Source organism: Dendrobates tinctorius, unplaced genomic scaffold, assembly GCF_039654945.1.
Source record: "Dendrobates tinctorius isolate UK_male_01 unplaced genomic scaffold, ASM3965494v1 ptg000022l, whole genome shotgun sequence".
Lineage (NCBI taxonomy): Eukaryota > Metazoa > Chordata > Amphibia > Anura > Dendrobatidae > Dendrobates > Dendrobates tinctorius.
Window position 1 is genome coordinate 22,960,292 of NW_027361690.1, and position 22,740 is coordinate 22,983,031.

At 45.8% G+C, this 22,740-nt stretch overlaps 2 protein-coding genes across 4 annotated transcripts in view; one reads left to right on the plus strand and one right to left on the minus strand.

Annotated features, from left to right (window-relative positions):
• AFG2B (AFG2 AAA ATPase homolog B) overlaps window positions 1-1,370 on the plus strand; it is a 32,999-nt gene extending 31,629 nt beyond the window's left edge. For all 3 annotated transcript variants that reach the window (XM_073568476.1, XM_073568475.1, XM_073568477.1), the window contains exon 9: window positions 1,162-1,370. In XM_073568476.1, the coding sequence (XP_073424577.1) occupies window positions 1,162-1,314 (153 nt within the window). In that variant the 3' untranslated portion in view covers window positions 1,315-1,370. The remainder of the gene's footprint in view (window positions 1-1,161) is intronic.
• SLC30A4 (solute carrier family 30 member 4) overlaps window positions 1,348-22,740 on the minus strand; it is a 53,513-nt gene continuing 32,120 nt past the window's right edge. The window contains exons 6-7 of the mRNA XM_073568478.1: window positions 13,953-14,087; window positions 1,348-3,930 (exon numbers count right to left, since the gene is read on the minus strand). Coding sequence (XP_073424579.1) covers window positions 3,782-3,930; window positions 13,953-14,087 — 284 coding nt within the window. The 3' untranslated portion in view covers window positions 1,348-3,781. The remainder of the gene's footprint in view (window positions 3,931-13,952; window positions 14,088-22,740) is intronic.

Consider the following 22,740-nt stretch of genomic DNA (forward strand, 5'->3'; position numbering starts at 1 on the left):
TGCTAAAGAGAAATGAATATTCACTGCTCCCCACTCTTATAATCCCTCCCACCTCTAAGCACTGAAGCCAGCGCCAAGGGGTGGGAGGGCCTCGAGGCGTGGAGAGCAGTGAATATATATTTCTCTTCAATAGCGGGCCCAGTGTTAGCCAGTTTCCTGGTCCACCAACGTTCACCATCCAACCTGACGGAACTGGAGAGGATCCCCAAATCCAAGTGTGAAAAACTTGTTGCATCATTCCCAAGAAGACTCACGGCTGTACTAGCTCAAAAGGGTGCTTCTACTCAATACTGAGCAAAGGGTCTGAATACTTATGACCATGTGATATTCCAGTTTTTATTTTTTAATATAACAAAATTGCAAAAATTTCTACATTTACGGGTTTTTCAGTCAAGATGGGGTGCAGAGTGTACATTGAGAAAAAAATGAACTTTTTTGAATTTACCAATGGCTGCAATGAAAGGGGGTCTGAATACTTTCCGTACCCACTGTACATTGTTTCAACCAGAGTACAGCTACTTCTGTAAATCGTATGAGCCCCCCAACAGTCCCTTATATACTGTAAGAGCCACACACCTTCCTCCCCCCATATGTGGCACGAGCCTCACACGACCTCCCCAAGTGCCGCATGACACCCCCATAGCCTCCCCATGCCCACCCAAAATTCCCGTATACATGGGAAAAAAAACCATCACATACTCATCTCTGTCCCATTCTCCGGTGCTCTGCTTCTGTTCCTGTCTCCGGGTGTGCTGACTGTCCGGCGGTACACAGCTGACGCGATGAAATAACATCGTGTCAACTGTTTCACACGCTGATTCGTGGAGGAAGTGGCCGGAGGCCCCTCCTCCACCAAAGAGGTCGGCGCAGATTGAGACAGCAAGCGGGCGGGCACTTTGTCCAGGTCTGGTTTATGGTATCTTTGATAATTTTTATATGTGTATGTTGATATTGTTAGGTCATGGTGGTGGGGCTTTTGGGATTTTAAATAGTGTTTATTGAGCATTGATTTAAAAACAAAAATTCTAGATAATATAGTGCCCATCAATACTGTAGGTCCTTCTCTTTGGTTTGATCATTAAATGTCTTTACTAATGTAGCACCCTCCTATTTGTGGGTCTTGTAAGTATTGCTATCTACATGAACTGTTCTTGTCTGCAGGCTGCCCTAATTGCACTCCATGAAAGTGGATTCCAGGCTGCATTTGTGAGCGAAGAACATTTCCATCAGGCTTTAGCGTCTCACGCTCCATCCCTGAACGCCCATGACCTTCTGGTCTTTAAGAAACTACGCTGTCATTCAAGAATCATGTAGACTATTAACGCTGCAGTGATCAATGCCATGTAATAAAGATTTTATATCACGCTTTATTGTGGAGCTTTTATACCATCCTTTCTATTGTTACACAAATAAGATCAATCAGTATACATTACACTTCAGAAATCTCACATAGTAAATCTGTTACCAAGAGGAAGAACATTTATCAGTGATCACTGATACAATCCATTAACAAACAAATTACTACAATTCTCCTGCTTCCTCTGCAACCAATGACTTCAATACATTTTCAGTGCATATACGGATATGTATTATTAAAAAAAATCTAAGGCAGATCAATATCTATATACAGATCTTTCACGGCCAGATAACCCTACATTGAAGCTCAGCATTTTTTTACTACACTTCTCTTACAAAGTATGGCTTGAAGAATGTTATGGGAGGCCTCATTTAAGAAGAGCATCTTGTAATATTAATGATGCACACACTATGGTAAAATAGGAGCCATCCACCCTGCTGACATGTCTGTTTTAGTAAATTATTTTCCTCCCAAATGATTAATTCTTTAATAGTGATAAGTGAGCATGCTTTGGTGCCAACGGCTTGCTTGACTAACGTATTTGAGTCCCCCATGGCTGCATGTCTTGCTGTTGTTCGACAGCTGTAACACATGCAGGGATTGCCTAACAAACTGGCATTCCCTGCGTGTGTTGCAGCTGTCAAACACCCGCGAGACATGCAGCCATGGGGGGAACTCAAACATAGTATTCAAGCACGCCGAAGTCACGCAGTTAGCACACGAGCGTACTGGGATAACACCTTATCTGAGCATGTTCGCTCATCAGTATCCTTAATACTTGAGATCGACAGCTCCTGTTATACCCGATTACGAATAGTGACAGCTGGGTGTGACAAAGGGGTGCGTCTACAGTCAGCACTGATTGGACGGTGTCTAGTAAGTAGGGACAAGCCCTTACCTAGTAATACTTAGTTGTCCATTTTTCCCCCATACAAAGAGGAATAATAAGAGGAACGGCTCAATGCAAAGTTGAAAAGAAAAGCTGCTCCACTATTGGTACTTAACAAGGAATACAAATACTTGTTTTAGTATGTCAAGGAGAGCCAATAGGTCCCTTTAACTACTCTTGTCCAGAATACTTTGGATAAAACACTTTTCCTATATATTGGCATCTGTCTCCCCTGTACATCCAATGTTTAAAATCAAGAGGATCAATGCATTTACCCACAGTTGAAGTTACTGAAAAAAATCTTGTCAAGAGCACGCACGCACAGAAAAAGTTACACACTCCTTCCAGCCTGGTATAACACTGTTCACACCTAGTTTGGTAAAATATCTGGTGGCCACTGACCAGAAACTGATTCAGATGTGCTTTTATTTCTGATATGATGTAGAAGCTCAGTGAGACGAATGGAAATAAGTTATTATTCTGTAACTTTAGTTTGCGGCATAGTTTCCTGTATGAATAGGAGTGTGAGCAGTCATGTTAATGGCTCTAGAAGGATAAAATGAAATATTCATTAACTCAGAACCGTGCCACTTAGTGGCCAAGTAAATGGTCAAACTTCCAACTCTGTGCAAGAAATACCCTTGGTTACAGTTTGCATGACAAGCCCTATAGGCGGTATGTGCTTTGCTAATCAAGAAATCTGCAAGTATAACACTGACCTGCTTTGGAACAAGCTCAAATACCTTAGGGTGGCAGCTGTAAGGTCCATTTTGTCCTTGTTATTGTCAGTATATTAACAGCAGTGGTAAGAGCAAAGTTCAATGCCACTGGAAAAGAAGACACTTCCAGCTTCATTTAATGGTGTGGACTTGGCTCAGCCACTATAAAAGTGATTTATAACCGGCCCAATAAGTTATGGAGGGTTGTACCACTGCTATATTACTAGCAGAAAAACTAGAACCAAAAGGTCCCATAAAGACTTTACAACTGTGCTCCTGAGGCTGTAAAGATACATTATTAACCGCGTCTGTGTGACGACATGGATTATAGAAGTGCATGCTCTGGAATGAAGTCATATACAAGCTCTTGCTTTATTTTCCCTGTTTATCAGGGGCATATGATGTTTAAGTAGGGAGAGTTTATCGGTAAAATGGGTTATCCAATGTACTATAACCTTTTACGTCAGTTACACAAATAATATTGCATTAAGATAAACAACAATATTAATAAAACTAGTGTCTGGATAAGGTTACCACATAAGGATACGTTGTGGTCTCAGGAAAGGGCTTCATTTCTGTCACCCTAGAGCGAGGCATGTGCAAACTTGCTTAAATCTGTAAACAGCACTTCTGAATTGGTCTGAACATCCACACTGGAGCAGTCAGAACGAACACTAAGAATCACAGGTTCCCATAGAAAAAAAAAGTGTGCTTCTGTGGATGACGTGTACTGCAACATACGCCATCACCTCCTCAGATTGTTCCAAGGACATTTGTATTGCTGTAATGTGTGGGGCAAGGCGGCAATCCACAGGACTAGGCACTGGTACAGCTAGCGCAGGTCACAGTCTCCTCTCGTCTATAACTCTGCATCTGTATAAAGCACTTGTACATCCCATATGTATTCAGCAGGATCTGTCTGGCTTTGCTTTGTACTTCTTCCCACTTCGATGATGACCCTGGACCTACATGGACAGAAAGCGCAGTTTTTAGAAAAAAAAACCTACATGCATTTATTAACTCACCACTCTAATTTTATATATAAAAACTTAGAAGAAAAAATATGAATTCTGCAGATAAGTAGAAAAATGGGAGTCTTGCACTTCTCCCATGTAACGTTGAGGGGCATGAGTTCATAGCAATTTGGATATCTACACCAAATGTCATCTTTTTAGGGGGAACAGTTATCAAGGCACATTATTCTGCCTTCAGGCACGTTGACACGATGTGCAATCCAGCATACAGCTCTATCTTCCAAAATAAGCAGACTGTTCTCTGTAGTCTAACTTGTTTATTTGTGAAGAGTATAGAACATGCACGGTAAAACTACAAGGAATACAAATAACATGCATAAGTATTGGGCAGATGATCACAGCTAACACAATTGTACATTGTGATGCAAACATTACATAGGAACACAGTTTATGATTACATTTACTGAGAACTGGCAACTAAATGGTTAATTACATCTCTCGGCTGCTAGACAGTAAATAACACCTCTCTGAATCACTGCATTGCAAGAAAGATTAAGCTTACCAGATATACTTTAAGCAGATAACGAATTCAAGTTGGAGAATTAAGATGGAGGACAGGTAATCACATGCATCCTATGATATACACAGAAGCAAAATGGCCCTTCATCCCAGAATACATTGCTTCCTTCCCACAAAGCACTGCTTCAATCCCATGTGCATTGCTTCTGTTAAAGGCACAGACTAAATAATGCTATCAAAGACACTGCTATAAATTCAGCCACCACTAGATGGTGCTATAATTAACCCAGCACAAAATACAAACATATTGCTTTATTCAGAGCACATAACACAAACAGACTGCCCTATATCAGAGGGTACAACATATCACGTTACAAAGGGATAGAAGGACAAGTTTTCCATACACTGAAAATTACCAAGATGTAGCACATTCTATACCCCTTGGCACACTAGACCTCATTATGCCAGTGTATGTAAAAAAAAAAAAAAAAAGTGCTTTTTTTTTGTAATGAATTTGTTAATTGTTTAAATCGCTTCCATTTTAGCTTTTATATTGTGTTGTACAATTACCAGGACAGAGAAATAAGTGCCTCCTATTTTTCCTAAGTGTGCCACATCTAATTTGCCAAATGTGCCACATTAAAGAGGTTGTCCACTACTTTGCAACGCCTCGTTAATACCCCAGGAAGGTTGGTATAATTGAGATCATATTCCTCAACAATTGCTATACCGATGCCTCTACCTTGTGCCAGTTCTTGCACTAGCTACCCAGCCACTCCAGAAATCAGTATGAACTTATTACCCTCACCCACAAAAGCACTCCATGGCTCAGCACCACCCTACATCTCCTCCCTCGTCTCAGCCTACCACACTACCCGTGCCCTCCGTTCTGCTAATGACCTGAGGTTAACGTCCTCATTAATCAGAACCTCACACTCCAGTCTCCAAGACTTTTCACGTGCCGTGCCGATTCTTTGGACTGCACTACCCAGGCTAATACGAATAATCCCCAATCCCACCAGTTTTAAGTGTGCCTTAAAAACGCAATTGTTCAGACTGGCCTATCGCCTCAATGCATTAACCTAAATATTCCTGTGTGGCTCACTTCAAAATTTACCATATCCAGGTTCCTCGCATCTTGTTCTCACATGCTTTTTGCAGTTAATAGCCCTCTGTGTCTGTACTGTTACATATTTAGACTGTTAACTGGTTCATGCAGCAACTGGAACACCAGATTCTTACACTAGGGATGGTCCAAACAATAAAAGCAATTGTTACCATCTGCCTTTCATGTCTCCCCTTTTCCCTTATAGATTGTAAGCTTGCGAGCAGGGCCCTCATTCTTCTTGGTATCTGTTTTGATCTTGGCGTTTATTGCTATGCTGTAATGTCTATTGTCTGTAAAAGTCCCCTCTATAATGTAAAGTGCTGCGGAATATGTTGGCGCTATAGAAATAAAATTATTATTAATCAATTCTCACCTCTTGGCTGCTCCTCCGTACTCTGCATCGTGTTTCTCACCATCTCCTGACTTCCACTTCCGGCAGGGGGACATGATATGACCAATGCAGCCAATCACAGTCTAGGTGAGAGGATTCTTACCACTTGGACAGAATGTGAGGTAACCAAATGGAACTGCTAACTAAGGAGGCGCTCAGGGAACCATAAAAGGTCATAGTGTGGAGGAGATTCATGGGTCTGTTTCTTTATCGCCTTATTGGGGGACACAGATAACCATGGGTGTATGCTGCTGCTGCTAGGAGGCTGACACTATGCAAAACAAGAAACTTAGCTCCTCCCCGGCAGTATACACCCACCGACAGGCACCAAGCACCCCAGTTTGTGCTTAGTGTCTGTAGGAGGCGGACCGGGATCTCCCCAGATCCGCATTTAATCCTTTTCTTTTCAGGTTTTAGTTGTGTTTTTTTTTTTTTTTTTTTAATGATTTCCCCTTTCTTTTCCAGATACAGCATCAGGAAACGGGATGTGAGTTCATCCTGCTTTTCCTATTAATGCGGCTGAGCGAGCAATGTGGTATTGCCCACATCGCAACTCTCAGGCCCGCAGGCAGGACCTTTCCCTATCACCTTCGGGTGCTAGGGTCCATGGATAGGTGTCCGGTCCTTGCCGATTCCCCTCCTCATCCCTCTCCTAGGACAGGGCTGAGAGGAAGACGGCGGTCGCCAGCGGTGACGTTTCCCCTGGCACGGGGATTGGAGCCGTCTTCTGCACCACACGGCGGGTGCGGGTACTGAGGATCACCTTTCCCAGCGGCCTGTGCTCTATCGTGGCCCCTGTGGTCAGCCTCTTCAGGGACATCAGGTAAGATTGTCTGAATGAACCCTGCAACCCTGCGCTCACAGACCAATCAAGGACCACATGCAGATCAACAGAGTAAATTCCCCACTCTTGACCCAGCGCTCTGACAGGCGCGCGTCCCTCCTGTCGCGGGGGGGGCGGCACGCTTCCCCTATCGGCGCTTCCTCCGTCAGCGCTCCCTTCCTCAGTATTCAACAGGGAGCCCGGGCACGCCGTCGCTAGTGAAAGCTGAGGGAGCGCTTTCATTTTCAAAAGCGGTCCTCCCTCTCCCTGCGCGCGCTTTCTTCGCGCGCTTCTTCAGCCTATCTCAGGGCTGCTTTCATTTCAGCCCTGTCAGTGTCTTTAACCGCGCCCCCCCTACTCGGGTCTCAGCCAATCGCGCGGTGCGGTGGCTTAGCTCCGCCCACCGCCAGCGTTCCTTCCTGAATTGCCGAGCTGCTTCCTCCTTCTCTCCGGACCTTGCCTGGGAGACACATCGCTAGCTCCTTCTGAACCTCGGTAGGCTAGACGCTGTATCCCTGACACCTAACTTAGCTTCCCCCCCTGCAGTTTTTCCTCAGATAGTGTTTTTTCTACCACTGAGACTTATGCCCAACCCTGAAAGGGCCTTCTGCTCCAGACCCACCGCTACTCACTACGCCTGCGCGCGCTGTAAAAAGAAGTGGGCTTCGGGTCAGTCGTCTCCCCTCTGCCTGTCCTGCAGCCCTTCCACCATGTCTGCCCCTCAGGAGCACTCCGAACCCCGGGCGGAGACCACCCCACCCCCTGAGTGGGCCGTGGCGATGTCTCAGTCAGTTTCTGAGCTGACAAAGATGTCTCACTCGCTGGTCCAGGTCTTAGAGCGGTTACCTCAGTTATCTGCAGTCACCTGTGCACCGACCGCCTCGCATAGTGAGTCGACAGCACCGGACCGTAGCCCTCAGACGGACAGACCGGGTAGGGGCTCTAGGAAGCGGGTCCTGTCTGGCTCTTCTTCCGGTTCGCAGGGTCCCTCCACCTCTCTCAGGCTACGCTCCTCGTCTCCCTCATCGGCAGACGATCCTGGGTCAGACGAGGATTCACAATCTGGATCAGACTCAGAGGCGGACGACATAGCTAGGACTCGGGTTATGGTAGACAGTCTCATATCGGCTATATACCAAACACTCAAGATAAAGGAGGACAAGGCCCCCCCTCAGGAATGCTCTGTTTCCCTTAAGAAGGCGAGGCCTCCATCTCAAACCTTTCCTAATAAGGATTTTGACACTTCCTTAGCCAATCACTGGCAATATCCTGAGAAACGTTTCTCAGGACGCAAGTACTTAGATGTAGTTTATCCCTTCGATGCGGATCTAGTCACAAAATGGACCAAAGCTCCCGAGGTAGATCCACCAGTTTCTCGTATTTCATCTAAGACGGTTCTTTCCCTTCCGGACGGAGCTTCTCTTAAGGACCCATCAGACAGGCAAATAGAGTCGTTGGCCAAGTCTTTCTTTGAGGCATCCGGTGCATCCCTCTGCCCTATCTTCGCATCCGCTTGGGTGGCGAAAGCCATTTCGGCTTGGGCGAAAATTCTGCGCAGGGGCATTTCAGCGGCAGCTCCTCAGTACGAGCTGGCAGATTTAACAGACCAAATTAATCACGCAGGCAAGTACCTTCTGGCCGCCTCCTAGGACGCGGCAGGTTGCGTAGCTAGAGCTAACAGCAACATTGTGGCCGTACGCCGCATTCTTTGGTTGAAGTCTTGGAACGCGGATACCACCTCAAAGAAGTCGCTCACCAACCTGGCATTTCACGGCACTAGGCTCTTTGGCGCCAAGCTGGATCAGATAATCTCGGATGCCACTGGTGGAAAGAGCACTTCCCTTCCCCAGTCCCGCCCTAAGAGGTTCTTTAACAAGAAGGTTTCTCGGCCGTTTAGGTCCTTTCGTCCCTTCTCTCCCACAGACGATTCATCCCAGCAGGACCGGAACACTGCTTCCAGTGACCGGAGAAAAGGCCCCGTCTCACTAAACGATCTCGGTAGCGAGATCGCTGCTGAGTCACAACTTTTGTGACGTAACAGCGATCTCACCAGCGAGATCGCTGTGTGTGACAGCGATCAGCGAGCGGCCCCCCTGCCGGTATCGCTGATCGCTGGAAGAAACCTCTGGACATTTCTTTTGTCGCTGGTCTCCCGCTGGCCAGCACGCATCGCTGTGTGTGACAGGCGGGAGACCAGCGATCAGGTGTAAAAAATAAAAAAAAAATAAAAAATATAGTTATTCTCACCTTCCGACGTCGCGTTCAGCCATCCTGCCTCTCTCCACGCTCCGGTCCCAGTGATCCTTTGCACGAATGACCGCGAGATGTCACGGTCTCGAGGGATAACAAAGTCTCACGGACATTCGTGCAAAGGATCACTGGGACCGGAGCGTGAAGAGAGGCGGGATGGCTGCGTGGGACGTCGGAAGGTGAAAATAAATATTTTTTATTTTGATTCTATTTTTTACAGCGATGGCAAGCGATGCCGGGCGCTCGGCATCGCTGTGCTGATCGCTGGTGAAGCTGTCTGTGTGACAGCTCACCAGCGATCACATAGCGACTTACCAGCGATCCTGACACCTTGATATCGGTGTCGGGATCGCTGATAAGTCGCTTAGTGCGACGGGGCCTAAAGCCATCGTATAAGCCGGCCCCTCGCTGGAGATCCAGGGGTCAGCCTTCTAGGTCCTCAGGCTCTCGATCCGGAAGGTTTTCATCTAAGTGACGGGTCACCCCCACCTGGAAAGCTTTCCAGGGTGGGAGGCAGACTTTCCTTTTTCAAGGACACGTGGCTATCCGTTGTCGACGACGCTTGGGTCAGGGAAATCATCACATCCGGATACAAAATCGAGTTTTCTTCCCTCCCAAACAGTCGTTTCTGTCTGTCTCGAACCCCAAAACAGCGATCACAGGTTCCAGGGTTCCTTCAGGCCGTCTCCTCTCTCCTTTCCGCCGGGGTCATCGTTCCCGTTCCTACTCGAATCTCTTTGTAGTCCCGAAAAAGGACGGCTCTCTTCGCCCGATTTTGGACCTCAAGCTGCTCAATCGCCACGTGAAGATCCGCCACTTCAGGATGGAGTCTCTGCGTTCGGTAATAGCCTCGATGGAGCCCGGAGAGTTTCTCTGTTCGGTGGACATACAGGATGCCTACCTCCACATCCCCATTTCTCGGCGGCATCAGAGATACCTCCGCTTTGCGATTCAGGACAATCATTATCAGTTCACGGCCCTTCCCTTCGGCCTAGCCTCCGCCCCTCGTGTCTTCACGAAGGTGATGGCAACAGTCATGGCCATCCTTCGATCCAGAGGGGTTCTTATCATCCCTTACCTGGACGATCTCCTGATCAAGGGCTCGTCCCGCCAAGACTGTCTTCACAGTCTTCACATAACTTTGGATGCCCTCATACGCCTGGGATGGATAGTCAACAAGGACAAGTCCACTCTGCACCCTACCCAGCGTCTGACCTTTTTGGGCATGGAGTTCGATACGACTCTAGCCCGAGTGTTCCTACCGAGGGACAAGTTTTCAACCCTACGCAAGGGGATCCAGTCCCTTCGGCGCTCGAGGATCATGTCCCTTCGGTCCTGCATGAGAGTCCTGGGGAAGATGATAGCCTCTATGGAAGCAATGCCATTTGAACAATTCCATTCTCGCCCACTCCAACTGTTCCTCCTGTCAGTCTGGGACAAGACATCATTTTCTCTGGATCGCCCCATTCTTCTTCCGCTCAGAGTCAGACAATCGCTGACTTGGTGGACGTTGCCGGCGTCAGTTCTCCGCGGAAGATCCTTTCTCCCGCCTCGGTGGCAGGTCATCACCACCGATGCCAGTCTCCTAGGATGGGGGGCGGTCTATCAGAGAACGGCCCAAGGGCGTTGGAACACCCAGGAGACTCTTCTGCCCATCAACCTTCTGGAGATCAGGGCAATCTTCCTCGCTCTCCTTCATTGGCAGCATCTTCTCGTAGGCAAACCGGTCCGCATTCAGTCAGACAACGCCACGGCCGTGGCGTACATAAACCACCAGGGCGGTACTCGCAGCAGGCAGATGATGTCAGAAGTGGCAAGGATACTCCGCTGGGCAGAGCGTCATGTGCCGGCGATTTCCGCCGTTCACATTCCAGGGGTGGAAAACTGGGCAGCCGACTTCTTGAGTCGCCAAGGTCTAGCGTCAGGCGAATGGTCCCTTCATCCCACAGTCTTCAGTCAGATATGCCAGCGTTGGGGCACCCCGGACGTCGATCTCATGGCATCTTGGATGAACAATAAGGTTCCTCACTTTGTAGCCAGGTCCAGGGATCCTTTAGCCGTCGGTTACGACGCCCTAGTAATTCCGTGGTCCCAGTTCCAACTACCTTACCTGTTTCCTCCGCTTGCCCTGATCCCAAGAGTGGTCAAAAAGATAAAGTCAGAGGGCATCCCAGTCATCTTAGTGGCTCCAGACTGGCCGAGACGCCCTTGGTACGCGGAGTTGGTGAACATGCTCGCGGACGTCCCCTGGAGGCTTCCAGGCCGTCCAGATCTTCTCTCGCAAGGCCCCCTTTACCACCAGAGTTCTCAGTCTCTGAGTTTAACGGCATGGCCGTTGAGGCCACGATTCTGAGGTAATCAGGGTTTTCCGACCGGGTCATTCAGACCTTGATTAAGGCTCGGAAGCCGGCTTCCTCCCGCATTTACCATAGGTACTGGAAGGCCTTTTTTCGTTGGTGTGACGAGAACAATGTTTTTCCACTATCATTCTCCATTCCTCCCATTCTTGGTTTCCTCCAATCCGGTTTGGATGCGGGCCTATCCCTCAGTACCCTCAAAGGCCAGGTGTCTGCCCTAGCAATCCTCTTCCAGAAGGATCTAGCTTCCTTACCGCAAGTGAAGACTTTTCTCCAAGGAGTCGCCCATGTGGCTCCTCCTCATCGTTCTCCGATAGATCCATGGGATCTCAATCTTGTTCTTGGCGCTCTCCGTTCGAGCCAATCCAGGATATCTCACTGTCTTTTCTTTCATGGAAGGTGGCTTTTCTAATCGCCATTACATCCATCAGGAGAGTTTCTGAGCTGGCGGCCTTATCCCGTCGTTCTCCGTACCTTATCCTCCACCAAGATAAGGTTGTTCTCAGGCCAGTTCCTTCTTTCCTTCCGAAAGTGGTATCTCCCTTTCACATTAACGAAGATATCGTCCTTCCATCGTTTTGTCCTGCGCCTGCTCATCCTCTGGAAAAGTCGCTCCACAAACTGGATGTAGTGAGAGTCTTGCGTGTTTACCTTGCCAGGACCGCTTCCTTTCGCCAATCTGATCCCTTGTTTTTCATTTCTGAGGGTCGCCGGAAAGGTCTTCCGGCTTCCAAATGCACAATTGCTCGTTGGATTCGGTCTACCATCCTGGAGGCCTACCGTCTTCAGGAGAAACGGCCCACTCCACCCGGGCTGTAGGGGCTTCTTGGGCTGTGCGGCACCAGGCTTCGGCCTTACAACTCTGCAGGGCCGCGACCTGGTCGTCTTTGCACACCTTTGCGAGGTTCTACAGGGTTCATACCCAGGCCTCGTCTGATGCAGCTCTTGGTAGGAAGGTTCTACAGGCGGCGGTGGCGCATCGACCGACCTAAGCCCTTCCTTATTTCGTTCCTTTATTGTTGTTCCCACCCTCGGGACTGCTTTTGAACGTCCCATGGTTATCTGTGTCCCCCAATAAGGCGATAAAGAAAGAGGGATTTTGGGTTCTTACCGTAAAATCTCTTTCTTGGAGCCTTCATTGGGGGACACAGCACCCTCCCTGTTTAAGTAGTACCGTGTTGGGTCTGAGAGTCCCTTGTTGAGTTGGTACATATGTTTATGGTTTTTGGTTGCTTCTCCTACTGCTTTTTTCACCAACTGAGGTGCTTGGTGCCTGTCGGTGGGTGTATACTGCCGGGGAGGAGCTAAGTTTCTTGTTTTGCATAGTGTCAGCCTCCTAGCAGCAGCAGCATACACCCATGGTTATCTGTGTCCCCCAATGAAGGCTCCAAGAAAGAGATTTTACGGTAAGAACCCAAAATCCCTCTTTTCTAACTACCGAAGCCATTAATGAGGCATTGTACAGTATTAGACAACCACTTTAAACATCAGAATGTCACCATTGGCAGTGTAAAACCTATAACCCTGGCAATTGTCATGGAGCAATGGAGCCTTCAAGAAAGCATACAGAAATCCTTATGTAACACTGAGCAGTCGGTTGTTTGGGATTGTTTTTTCTTAAAAAAAAAAAAGGCTGTTTCTAGCACTGCTATTGATCACCCAGAAAAGTGACATCACTGGGCAGTGACAGGTTTTACATGACTGCAGCAGGTTTAGCTACTTAAAAAGGACAAATTCATTTAATTCCTAATTTCCTGACATCCTGCACAGTGATCTGGTATTCCCAGAATACACTAAGATTTAGGGAAAACGTGTTAGTAACCTAGTGAACATTTCAGGTGTTTCCAGATTCAAGTCACTAAAAAGGACATCCAATCCAAAAGATCAATCACAGAAAACAAAAAAAGGTCCTGATTACCCATATACTCTGAAGGACGGAGCATACGCCTTTTAATCACATGGACCAGTCTGCATCCTGCAGTATATCGGCATTGTGACCATATATTGCCAAGTACGGCTGCTTTTTTTATGTGATGTTTTCCAGTTTCAGCAGGAAAGTCATACAACATTCTTATACACTTTGCTTTTCAGTGGTTCATTATTTTTAAGAGCTCTGCTTCTAGGATTAAAAAGCTTAATTCTGGTCATGGGTCGAGAAGAGATTTTCATCCTCTTCAGGACTCATGCAGATCTATGAGCAACATGTCCGAGCATGGACCGCAATGTACAGGCTGGCAGAGGGTCTGCTGACCTAAGCTTGACAGCCTCACAGGATTATATGTAGCGATCACGCTCCGGTCGGGAGTCCGTGCTTGGACTGTGTTGCACGGACGTCGCCATGAGCCTTTATAAAGTAAAGAATGCAGTTTCTCATTCAATGACTTGAGATTTCAAAACCCAGACGTAATGGACCATAGGCAACTGGATTAAATAAAACGTTGCAACTTTAGTTAAGCAGTAAATACGCTTTATTTGCTGAAACTGAATTCTTATTTACAGTGGGTGAGGATTTACCAGATGTACTTTCCTACATTCCTGGTAACGTTCGCCGCTAAGAGTACTCACTCAGTTGTAAACGGATTATGGCAGTGGACTTTCCTGTCGTCAGCGACCAAATGTTGAGGTCTTCCACTGAATGTACATCATCTATTTTCATCAAGTCGTCTTTGATTTGATCCACATTTAGGTGTTTTGGAACCCCTGGAAGGAATTCAAGCCAAGAGTAAGTATTCAGGGTGTCGGATAAAACTAGTTTTGCAAGTACTTTGTTAGACATAGCAATAGGTCTTGTTCAAGATTCCTGATGTCAAGAAAAATGGAAGTTGGAGGGGTTTTCCACTGCTTGGACAACCGCGTCTTACATACTAGATTTTCCAGTGTAAAATTACAGATACCTGCCACAGGGGTGCCAGAGTGTGACATTATGCCACGTAAGCACTGCAGCTAATCAGCTGCTTCGTTCGCACCTACTTCAGAGGAAGCTAATGATTGGCGGCAAGGCTTATATATACACACACATCACGGGATACTCCACAGACATTGTTGGAATAGTAAGAAAAGGAAAAAAAAAAAAAAATTGAGCTTGGTTTGAGTTGGTATACATACGGCATATAAGCGCATGTTCACATTGGTCATAAAGCATACAAAACCTACAAAAGAAAAACCCTGCTGTAATTAAATATTTAAATGCACTTTTGCTTTTTATTTAATTCAGAGTTCTTAGTAATACTGTATTTGATCAAATATAGCATAAAAGCCATCCCACCGTCGACAAGGTGACTATATGCTGCATGTATAACACCTTAAACCAAGCTCAATTTTTGTGTTTTTTCTTTGTAGTTTTGCATTCTGTGTAAGCCAGGGTGTGGCCTCCCTCTCCTGAGCTAGAAGTTGTATTTAACCCCTTCATGACCCAGCCTATTTTGACCTTAATGACCTGGCCATTTTTTGCAATTCTGACCAGTGTCCCTTTATGAGGTAATAACTCAGGAACGCATCAACGCATCCTAGCAATTTTGAGACTGTTTTTTCGTGACATATTGGGCTTCATGATAGTGGTAAAAATAGGTCAATTTTTGCGTTTATTTGTGAAAAAAACTGAAATTTGGCGAAAATTTTGCAATTTTCAAATTTTGCATTTTTATTCTGTTAAACCAGAGAGGTATGTGACACAAAACAGTTAATAAATAACATTTCCCACATGTCTACTTTACATCAGCACAATTTTGGAAACCAAATTTTTTTTTGTTAGGACGTTATAAGGGTTAAAAGTTGACCAGTGATTTATCATTTTCACAACAAAATTTACAAAACCATTTTTTTTTTTTTTTTCTCTCTCTTTTAGGGACCACCTCACATTTTAAGTCACTTTGAAGGGTCTATATGGCAGACAATACCCAAAAGTGACACCATTATAAAAACTGCACCCCTCAAGCTACTCAAAACTACATTCAAGAAGATTATTAACCCTTCAGGTGCTTCACAGGGACTAAAGCACCATGGAAGGAAAAAATGGACAGTTTAATTTTTCCAACAAAAATTTTCTTTTAGCATCAATTTTTTTATTTTCACATGGGCAACAGGATAAAATGGATCCTAACATTTGTTGGGCAATTTCTCCTGAGTACACCGATACCTCATATGTGATCATAAACCACTTTTTGGGCGCACGGCAGAGCTCAGAATGGAAGGAGCGCCATTTGACTTTTTGAATGGAAAATATGCTGGAATATTTAGCGGTTGCCATGTCACATTTGGAGAGCCCCTGTGTGCCTAAGCTTTGGAGCTCCCCCACAAATGACCCCATTTTGGAAACTAGACCCCCTAAGGAACTTATCTAGATGCGTAGTGAGCACTTTGAACCTCCAGGTGCTTCACAGAAATTTACAATGCAGAGTCGTGAAAATAAAAATATTTTTTTTCCTCAAAAAATGATTTTTTGGGCCGCTAATTTTTATTTTCACAATGGTAACAGGAGAAATTGGCCCCCAAAAGTTGTTGTCCAGTTTGTCCTGAGTACGCTGGTACCCCATATGTAGGGGGGGGGGAACCACTCTTTGGGCACACGTCGGGGATTGGAAGGGAAGTAGTGACGTTTTGAAATGCTGACTTGATGGAATGGTCTGCGGACGTCATGTTATGTTTGAAGAGCCCCTGATGTACCCAAACAGTAGAAACCCCCCACAAGTGACCCAATTCTGGAAACTAGACCCCCCAAGGAACTTATCTAGGTGTGTGGTGAGCACTTTGAACCCCCAAGTGCTTCACAGAATTTTATAACGCCCAGGCGTGAAAATAAAAAATCATTTTTTTTTTTTCCCACAAAAATCATTTTTTTAGCCCCCTATTTTTTATTTTCCCAAGGGTAACAGGAGAAATTAGACCCCCAAAGTTGTTGTGCAATTTTTCCCGAGTACGCTGATACCCCATATGTGGGGGTCAACCACTGTTTGGGCACACATCGGGGCTCGAAATGGAGGGAGCATTGTGACTTTTTGAACGCAAAATTGGCTGGAATAAATGGTGGCTCAGTGTTGCGTTTGGAGACCCCCTGATGTACCTAAACAGTGGAAACCCCTCAATTCTAGCTCCAATCCTAACCCCAACACACCCCTAACCCTAATCCCAACCCTAACCCCTATACACCCCTAACCACAAGTCTGTCCCTAATCCATACCCCAAACCACCCCTAAACCTATTCCTAACCCTAATTTCAACCCTGACCCTAATCCCAAACCTAATTCCACCCCTAACCCTAATTCCACCCCTAAGCCTAATTGAAAAATAAAAATATTTTCTTTATTTTATTACATGTGCCTGCCTATGGGGGTGAGACACCGGGAGGCAGAGCGGGACATAGGAGGTACCAGGGAGTGTGAGAGGGGGATCGGAGTAGATCGTGACGGCAGCGGCCCATCGCTGCCGTCAGTCTGTGGCGGGGGCCGATCACCCCCGCCAGCCGTGTGTGTGTGTGTGTGTGTGTGTGTGTGGGGGGGGGGGGGGGGGTGTCATGTTAGTGTCTCCAGCCATGTCCGATGCTAGTGCAGCATCGGCCATGGCTGGATTGTAATATTTCATCAATTTTCTTTGATACAATATTACTATCGCTTTGATTGGTTGTTTCACTTTTAACAGCTAATCAGAGCGATCCTAACCACGTGGGAGCAAAGCCACCCCCCCCGGGCTTAACTGCATGTTGTCCTGTATCTGCGGGTCGGGTGATATTTCAGTGACCCCGGTCACCCGACCAGCAGGAATGCTATTTATAGCATGACGCCTACGGGGGCGTCATGGGTCGTTTGGGCACGACTTTTCATGACGCCTACGTAGGCGGCATGGGTCGTGAAGGGGTTAAAGGCTTCCCCTGACTGATGTCCACTGGTTGGGACCCAGTCCTTTTGTCTGCCCTTATTCACACACTGACATCAACTTTGACACAAGGTTTGTAATATTAGACAGTGTAAGATGGTCCCAATCAGAGTCACCTTGTTGATGGTGGGATGGCTTTTATGCTACATTTGATCAAATACAGTATTACTAAGAACTTTGAATTATTTAGAGGCGCTTTTGCTTTTTATTTATTTAATTACAGCAGGGTTTTTCTTATTTTGTCTTTTGTATATATTGTTGGAATAGTGTCGGTCTGGAACTTGAGCATCTTATTTTTATTTTACACTGGGGATTTTAAGAAGGGGTTATCAGGGTGGTGGAAAATCGGTTTAAACCACAATTAATACAGTAACAATTTATGGGCACAAACTACAATATAAGAAACTGTAGTCAGCATTGGTTATTAGGAAAGGAAGAAAAAGTAATGGCGCAAAGAGAGTAAGCAACCAGAGTAGAGCTTGTAACCATGCATATCAAAAGGCGGCAATGGTGGCATATTGATTGCTGGGACCACCACCTCAAATTAGAGGAGCAGCACGGTGACTTCCACGTTTTTAGTCTGCATAGATCTACAACTCAGACCATTTTACTTACAGTAAATGAAGCAGTGCTGCATTTCCAAGTGTGTCTGGTAGTGTGAAAGAACTGCTGAAGGGACACGTATCTTAATGGGTAAGGCTGAGTTCACACGTTGCATTTTTTTCGCATTTCCGCGGGGGTTTTAACCACACGATTTTGCCGCGATGCTACAGATCGGATGGAAAACGCTAGCATTTTGCAAGCTAATTACGCTTGCAAAATGCTAGTTTTTCCACGGGAATTTAAAATGCGATTTTCCCGCGGAATGGAATCCCGGAATTCTCGCGGGAATTTCCGCGAGAGTTCCGGTACGTGTGAACTTAGCCTTAGAAATCCTGAAGTACAAACCCCCATATTAATAAAATATCAGAATATCCTTGTGATATGCTACAGTGCCTTACAAAAGTATTCACTCCCTCTCCCTGGCATTTTTCGTATTTTGCTACCTCCCAACCTGGAATTTCACTTTGAGGGTTTGCATCGGTTCATGAAAAGAACATGGTTGCAACTGTGAACATTTGGTTTTCTTTTTATTGTGAAGCAAACAAATAGGACACAATAACTGAATACTTCATTGTGCAGAACCAGACACCACCCTAAACTTGGTACTTTAAGTATCTTGCTTTAACAATATGCTTTGGATCATTGCCTTGTTGGAAGGTGAACCTCTGTCCCCGTCTCAAATCACTGACAGACTGAAAAAGGTTTTGCTGAAGAATATCCCTGTGTTTCGCACCATCCATCTCTCCTTTAGCTTGGACCATTTTCCCTGTCGCTGCTGCCAAAAAACCATCCCCACAGCATGTTGTTGCCACCACCATGTTTTACTGAGGGGGATGGTGTTCTTGAGGCGATGAGCTATATTGGTTTGGTGCCAGACAGTGTTTACCCTGGTGGCCAAAAAGTTTTATTTTGGTCTCACCTGACCACAGCACCTTCCTCCATACAATTGGGGAGTCTCCCACAAGTTTTTCACAAACTCAAAAACAAGCCTTACAATTTGTGTGTGCAACTAAAGGCTTTTTTATTCCATAAAAGTCACCCCTAAGGAGCTTATGGCTTATTGTAGTCGTATGGACAGATACTCCAATCTCTGCTTGGGAAAATTGCAGCTCATTCAGGGTTACTTTTGGTCTCGGTGCTGCCTTTTTCCTTTTTTATTATTGCCTTTAATTGTCAAGGTTGAAAGTTTTGGTGGGCAGCCCTCTTTTGGCATGTTTAATGTGGTACCATTTTTTTCCATTTGATGATAATGGATTTGATGGTGCTCCAGAAGATCATCAGAGATGGGTTATTTAAAAAAAAAGCCTGACTTATAGTCCTCAACAACTTAGGGGATTCTCCTTGGTCTTCATGGCGGTGTTTGGTTAGTGGTGCCTCTTGCTTAATGGTGTTGCAGCCTCTGTGGCCTTTCAGAAAAGGTAAAGTGTATATACTGACAGACCAGGTGACACTTAGATTGCACACGGGGGCTTCCTTTCACTAAGCATGTGACTTATGAAGGTAATTGCTCGCTCCACAAATTTTTACAGGCTTAATTGCAAAAGGGGGAATACATATGCCAATTTTTAGCCATTTGATACCATAAAATTAATTTATGCCCATATTTCTCTCAATTCATCAACAGACTATTTAGTGCTGATGCATCACACACAAATCAGATTAATAAAAATATTTAAACATAAGTTGTAATGTAACAAAATAGTTAAAAAGCCAAGGGGGAGGTGAATACTTTTGCAAGCCACTGTATACATTACTAGATGAAAATGCCCTTCTAATATTAATCCCTTAGGCTACTTTCAGACTAGCATACTGAGGCGCAGCGCAGGGCCGCCGCTAAGCCCCGCCTCCTCCGGTCAGCTCCTCCTCTGATCGCATGACGCTGCATGCGATCAGCGTACCCCAGATTTAGCATTGGGTACGCTGGTCCACTTTTGCCGGCGCTGCGCCAAGGGCACAAAAATGCAACAGCGCGTTTTGTGCGCTAAGCGCAGCGCCAAAAGGGCGCAAGAGCCGGCAAAAGTGTACCAGCGCACGAACAGCGTACGCAACGCTAAATATAGGGTACGATGATCGCATGCAGCGTCATGCGATCAGAGGAGGAGCTGACGAGGGGGGCACGGACGACGGAGGAGCTTAGCGGCGGCCGTGCGTTGTGCCTTGTAACACTAGTGTGAAACTAGCCTTAGTGACAGACAATTTGGTACTTAATGACCAAGCCAATTTTTACAATTCTGACAACTTTCAGTTTATGAGGTTATAGCCCTGGAATACTTCAACGGATCCCACTGATTCTGAGATTGTTCGCTTTTTCGAGACATATTGTACTTCATGTTAGTGGTAACATTTCTTCATTATAAAAAAAAAAAAAACAGAAATTTGGCAAAAATTTTGAAAATGTTGCAATTTTCAAACTTTTAATTTTTGTACACTTAAGTCACAGAGTGGTGTCACACAAAATGCACTGCTCAAAAAAATAAAGGGAACACTTAAACAGAACTCCAAGTAAATGAAACTTCTGTGAAATCAAACTGTCCACTTAGGAAGCAACACTGATTGACAATCAATTTCACATGCTGTTGTGCAAATGGAATAGACAACAGATGGAAATTATCGGCAATTAGCAAGACACCCTCAATAAAGGAGTGGTTCTGCAGGTGGGGACCACAGACCACATCTCAGTACCAATGCTTTCTGGCTGATGCTTTGGTCACTTTTGAATGTTGGTTGTGCTTTCACACTCGTGGTAGCATGAGACGGACTCTACAACCCACACAAGTGGTTCAGGTAGTGCAGCTCATCCAGGATGGCACATCAATGTGAGCTGTGGCAAGAAGGTTTGCTGTGTTTGTCAGCGTAGTGTCCAGAGGCTGGAGGCGCTACCAGGAGTCGTGGAGAGGGCCGTAGGAGGGCAACAACCACCGCCTTTGTGCAAGGAGGAACAGGAGGAGCACTGCCAGAGCCCTGCAAAATGACCTCCAGCAGGTCAAAATGTGCATGTGTCTGCACAAATGGTTAGAAACTGACTCCATGAGGATGGTCTGAGTGCCCAACGTCCACAGATAGGGATTGTGCTCACAGCCCAACACCGTGCAGGACGCTTGGAATTTGCCACAGACCACCAGGATTGGCAAATTCGCCACTGGCGCCCTGTGCTCTTCACAGATGAAAGCAGGTTCACACTGAGCACATGTGACAGATGTGACAGTCTGGAGATTCCGTGGAGAGCGATCTGCCTGCAACATCCTTCAGCATGACCGGTTTGGCAGTGGGTCAGTAATGGTGTTCTGTCTCCGACATAAATAATGACTCTTAAATGTTTATTTTATAGCATAAATTCAGTGATAATGCTCAGTTTGCCATACAGTTTGATGTGCATTGTTTCCAGCTCCATCTAGTGGCCAAAAATAACAACCCCCCGCCCCCCGAGGAAGCGGTTATACCGCAAAACGTGCGTCAGGGCTCTCCTGCACAGCAGTGGGTTGAAAGCTGCAATGATGTGTATGTTTTACACACTGTGAACATCCAGGGCTTAGTACCTTAACCAATGGATTTTGTGCCCTTCACTCCACTTTATTATTCATGTTGACCGCATTCACATGGAATGTCACATTTGAAATGTGGATTCTGGAGGGTGTTCATTTGTCCTCAATGTTTTTCTGCCTGCCCTTGATGTGTTAATTTATACACACCCTCGTTTGGCTTGACACCTACTTTTGTGCAGGGTGCTTTTTGTATCCGGTGATGATGATTATGCTATCTCGTTTTATCCATTTCAAGCCTGTTTGTCTTGTCTCCACCATGCTTTTTTCAATAAATTATATTGTTACATTGTAGCTTTGGACTCTGTTTCTCCCTTTTTTTCAAAAATAACTGCAGTGTTATTATCTTCCTGCTTTCATTTCATTTTCCCTCCAACTCCCACTGTATCATGGGTAAATTTGCAAGGGATTATGGTCTAGTCCAGCCCCATTTCCCTGTCCAGTCCTCCATTTTCAATCTGCTTGCATACTGGAAACACCTCATCCAGCTTTCCCTCAGTGTTAGCATCGTTGTTAAGGGACACGATCCCTTTATATATCACTCTCTCATATTGGCCAGCTTAGATAGTTCCCTTGTTCAGCTATTAGTGCAATCATGTACGTTATTGTGTATATGTATTTTCTATGTACCCGGCACTGATTGTCTCTATGTATTTCTGTTTATAGTTTCACCTCATCTATATACCTACGTTCAATAAAACACAGATTCAACTACACTCTCCCTTATTGGACCTGGTATAGTGGTTTAGCTGCTTGCTAAGCTATTTGAATCCCATTCATTTAGTGAAAACATGACAAATGGTGTGGGGTGGCATTTCTTTGGAGGGCCGCACAGCCCTCCACGTGCTCGCCAGAGGTAGCCTGACTGCCATTAGGTACCGAGATGAGATCCTCAGACCACATGTGAGACCATAAGCAGGTGCAGTTGACCCTGGGTTCCTCCTAATGCAGGACAATGCCAGACCTCATGTGGCTGGATTGTGTCAGCAGTTCCTGCAAGATGAAGGCATTGAAGCTATGGACTGGCTTGCCCGCTCCCTATACCTAAACCTGATGGAGCACATCTGGGACATCATGTCTCTCTCCATCCACCTACATCACATTGCACCACAGACTGTCCAGGAGTTGGCGGATGCTTTAGTCCAGGTCTGGGAGGAGATCCCTCAGGAGCATTGTCCAGGCGTTGTACAGTAGGGAGGTCATACAGGCACGTGGAAGCCACACACACACTAATGAGCATCTTTTCCTTGTCATGAGGCATTTCCACTGTTGCCTGTAATTTGATTTTCCACTTTGATTTTGAGTATCATTCCAAATCCAGACCTCCATGAGATATTCATTTT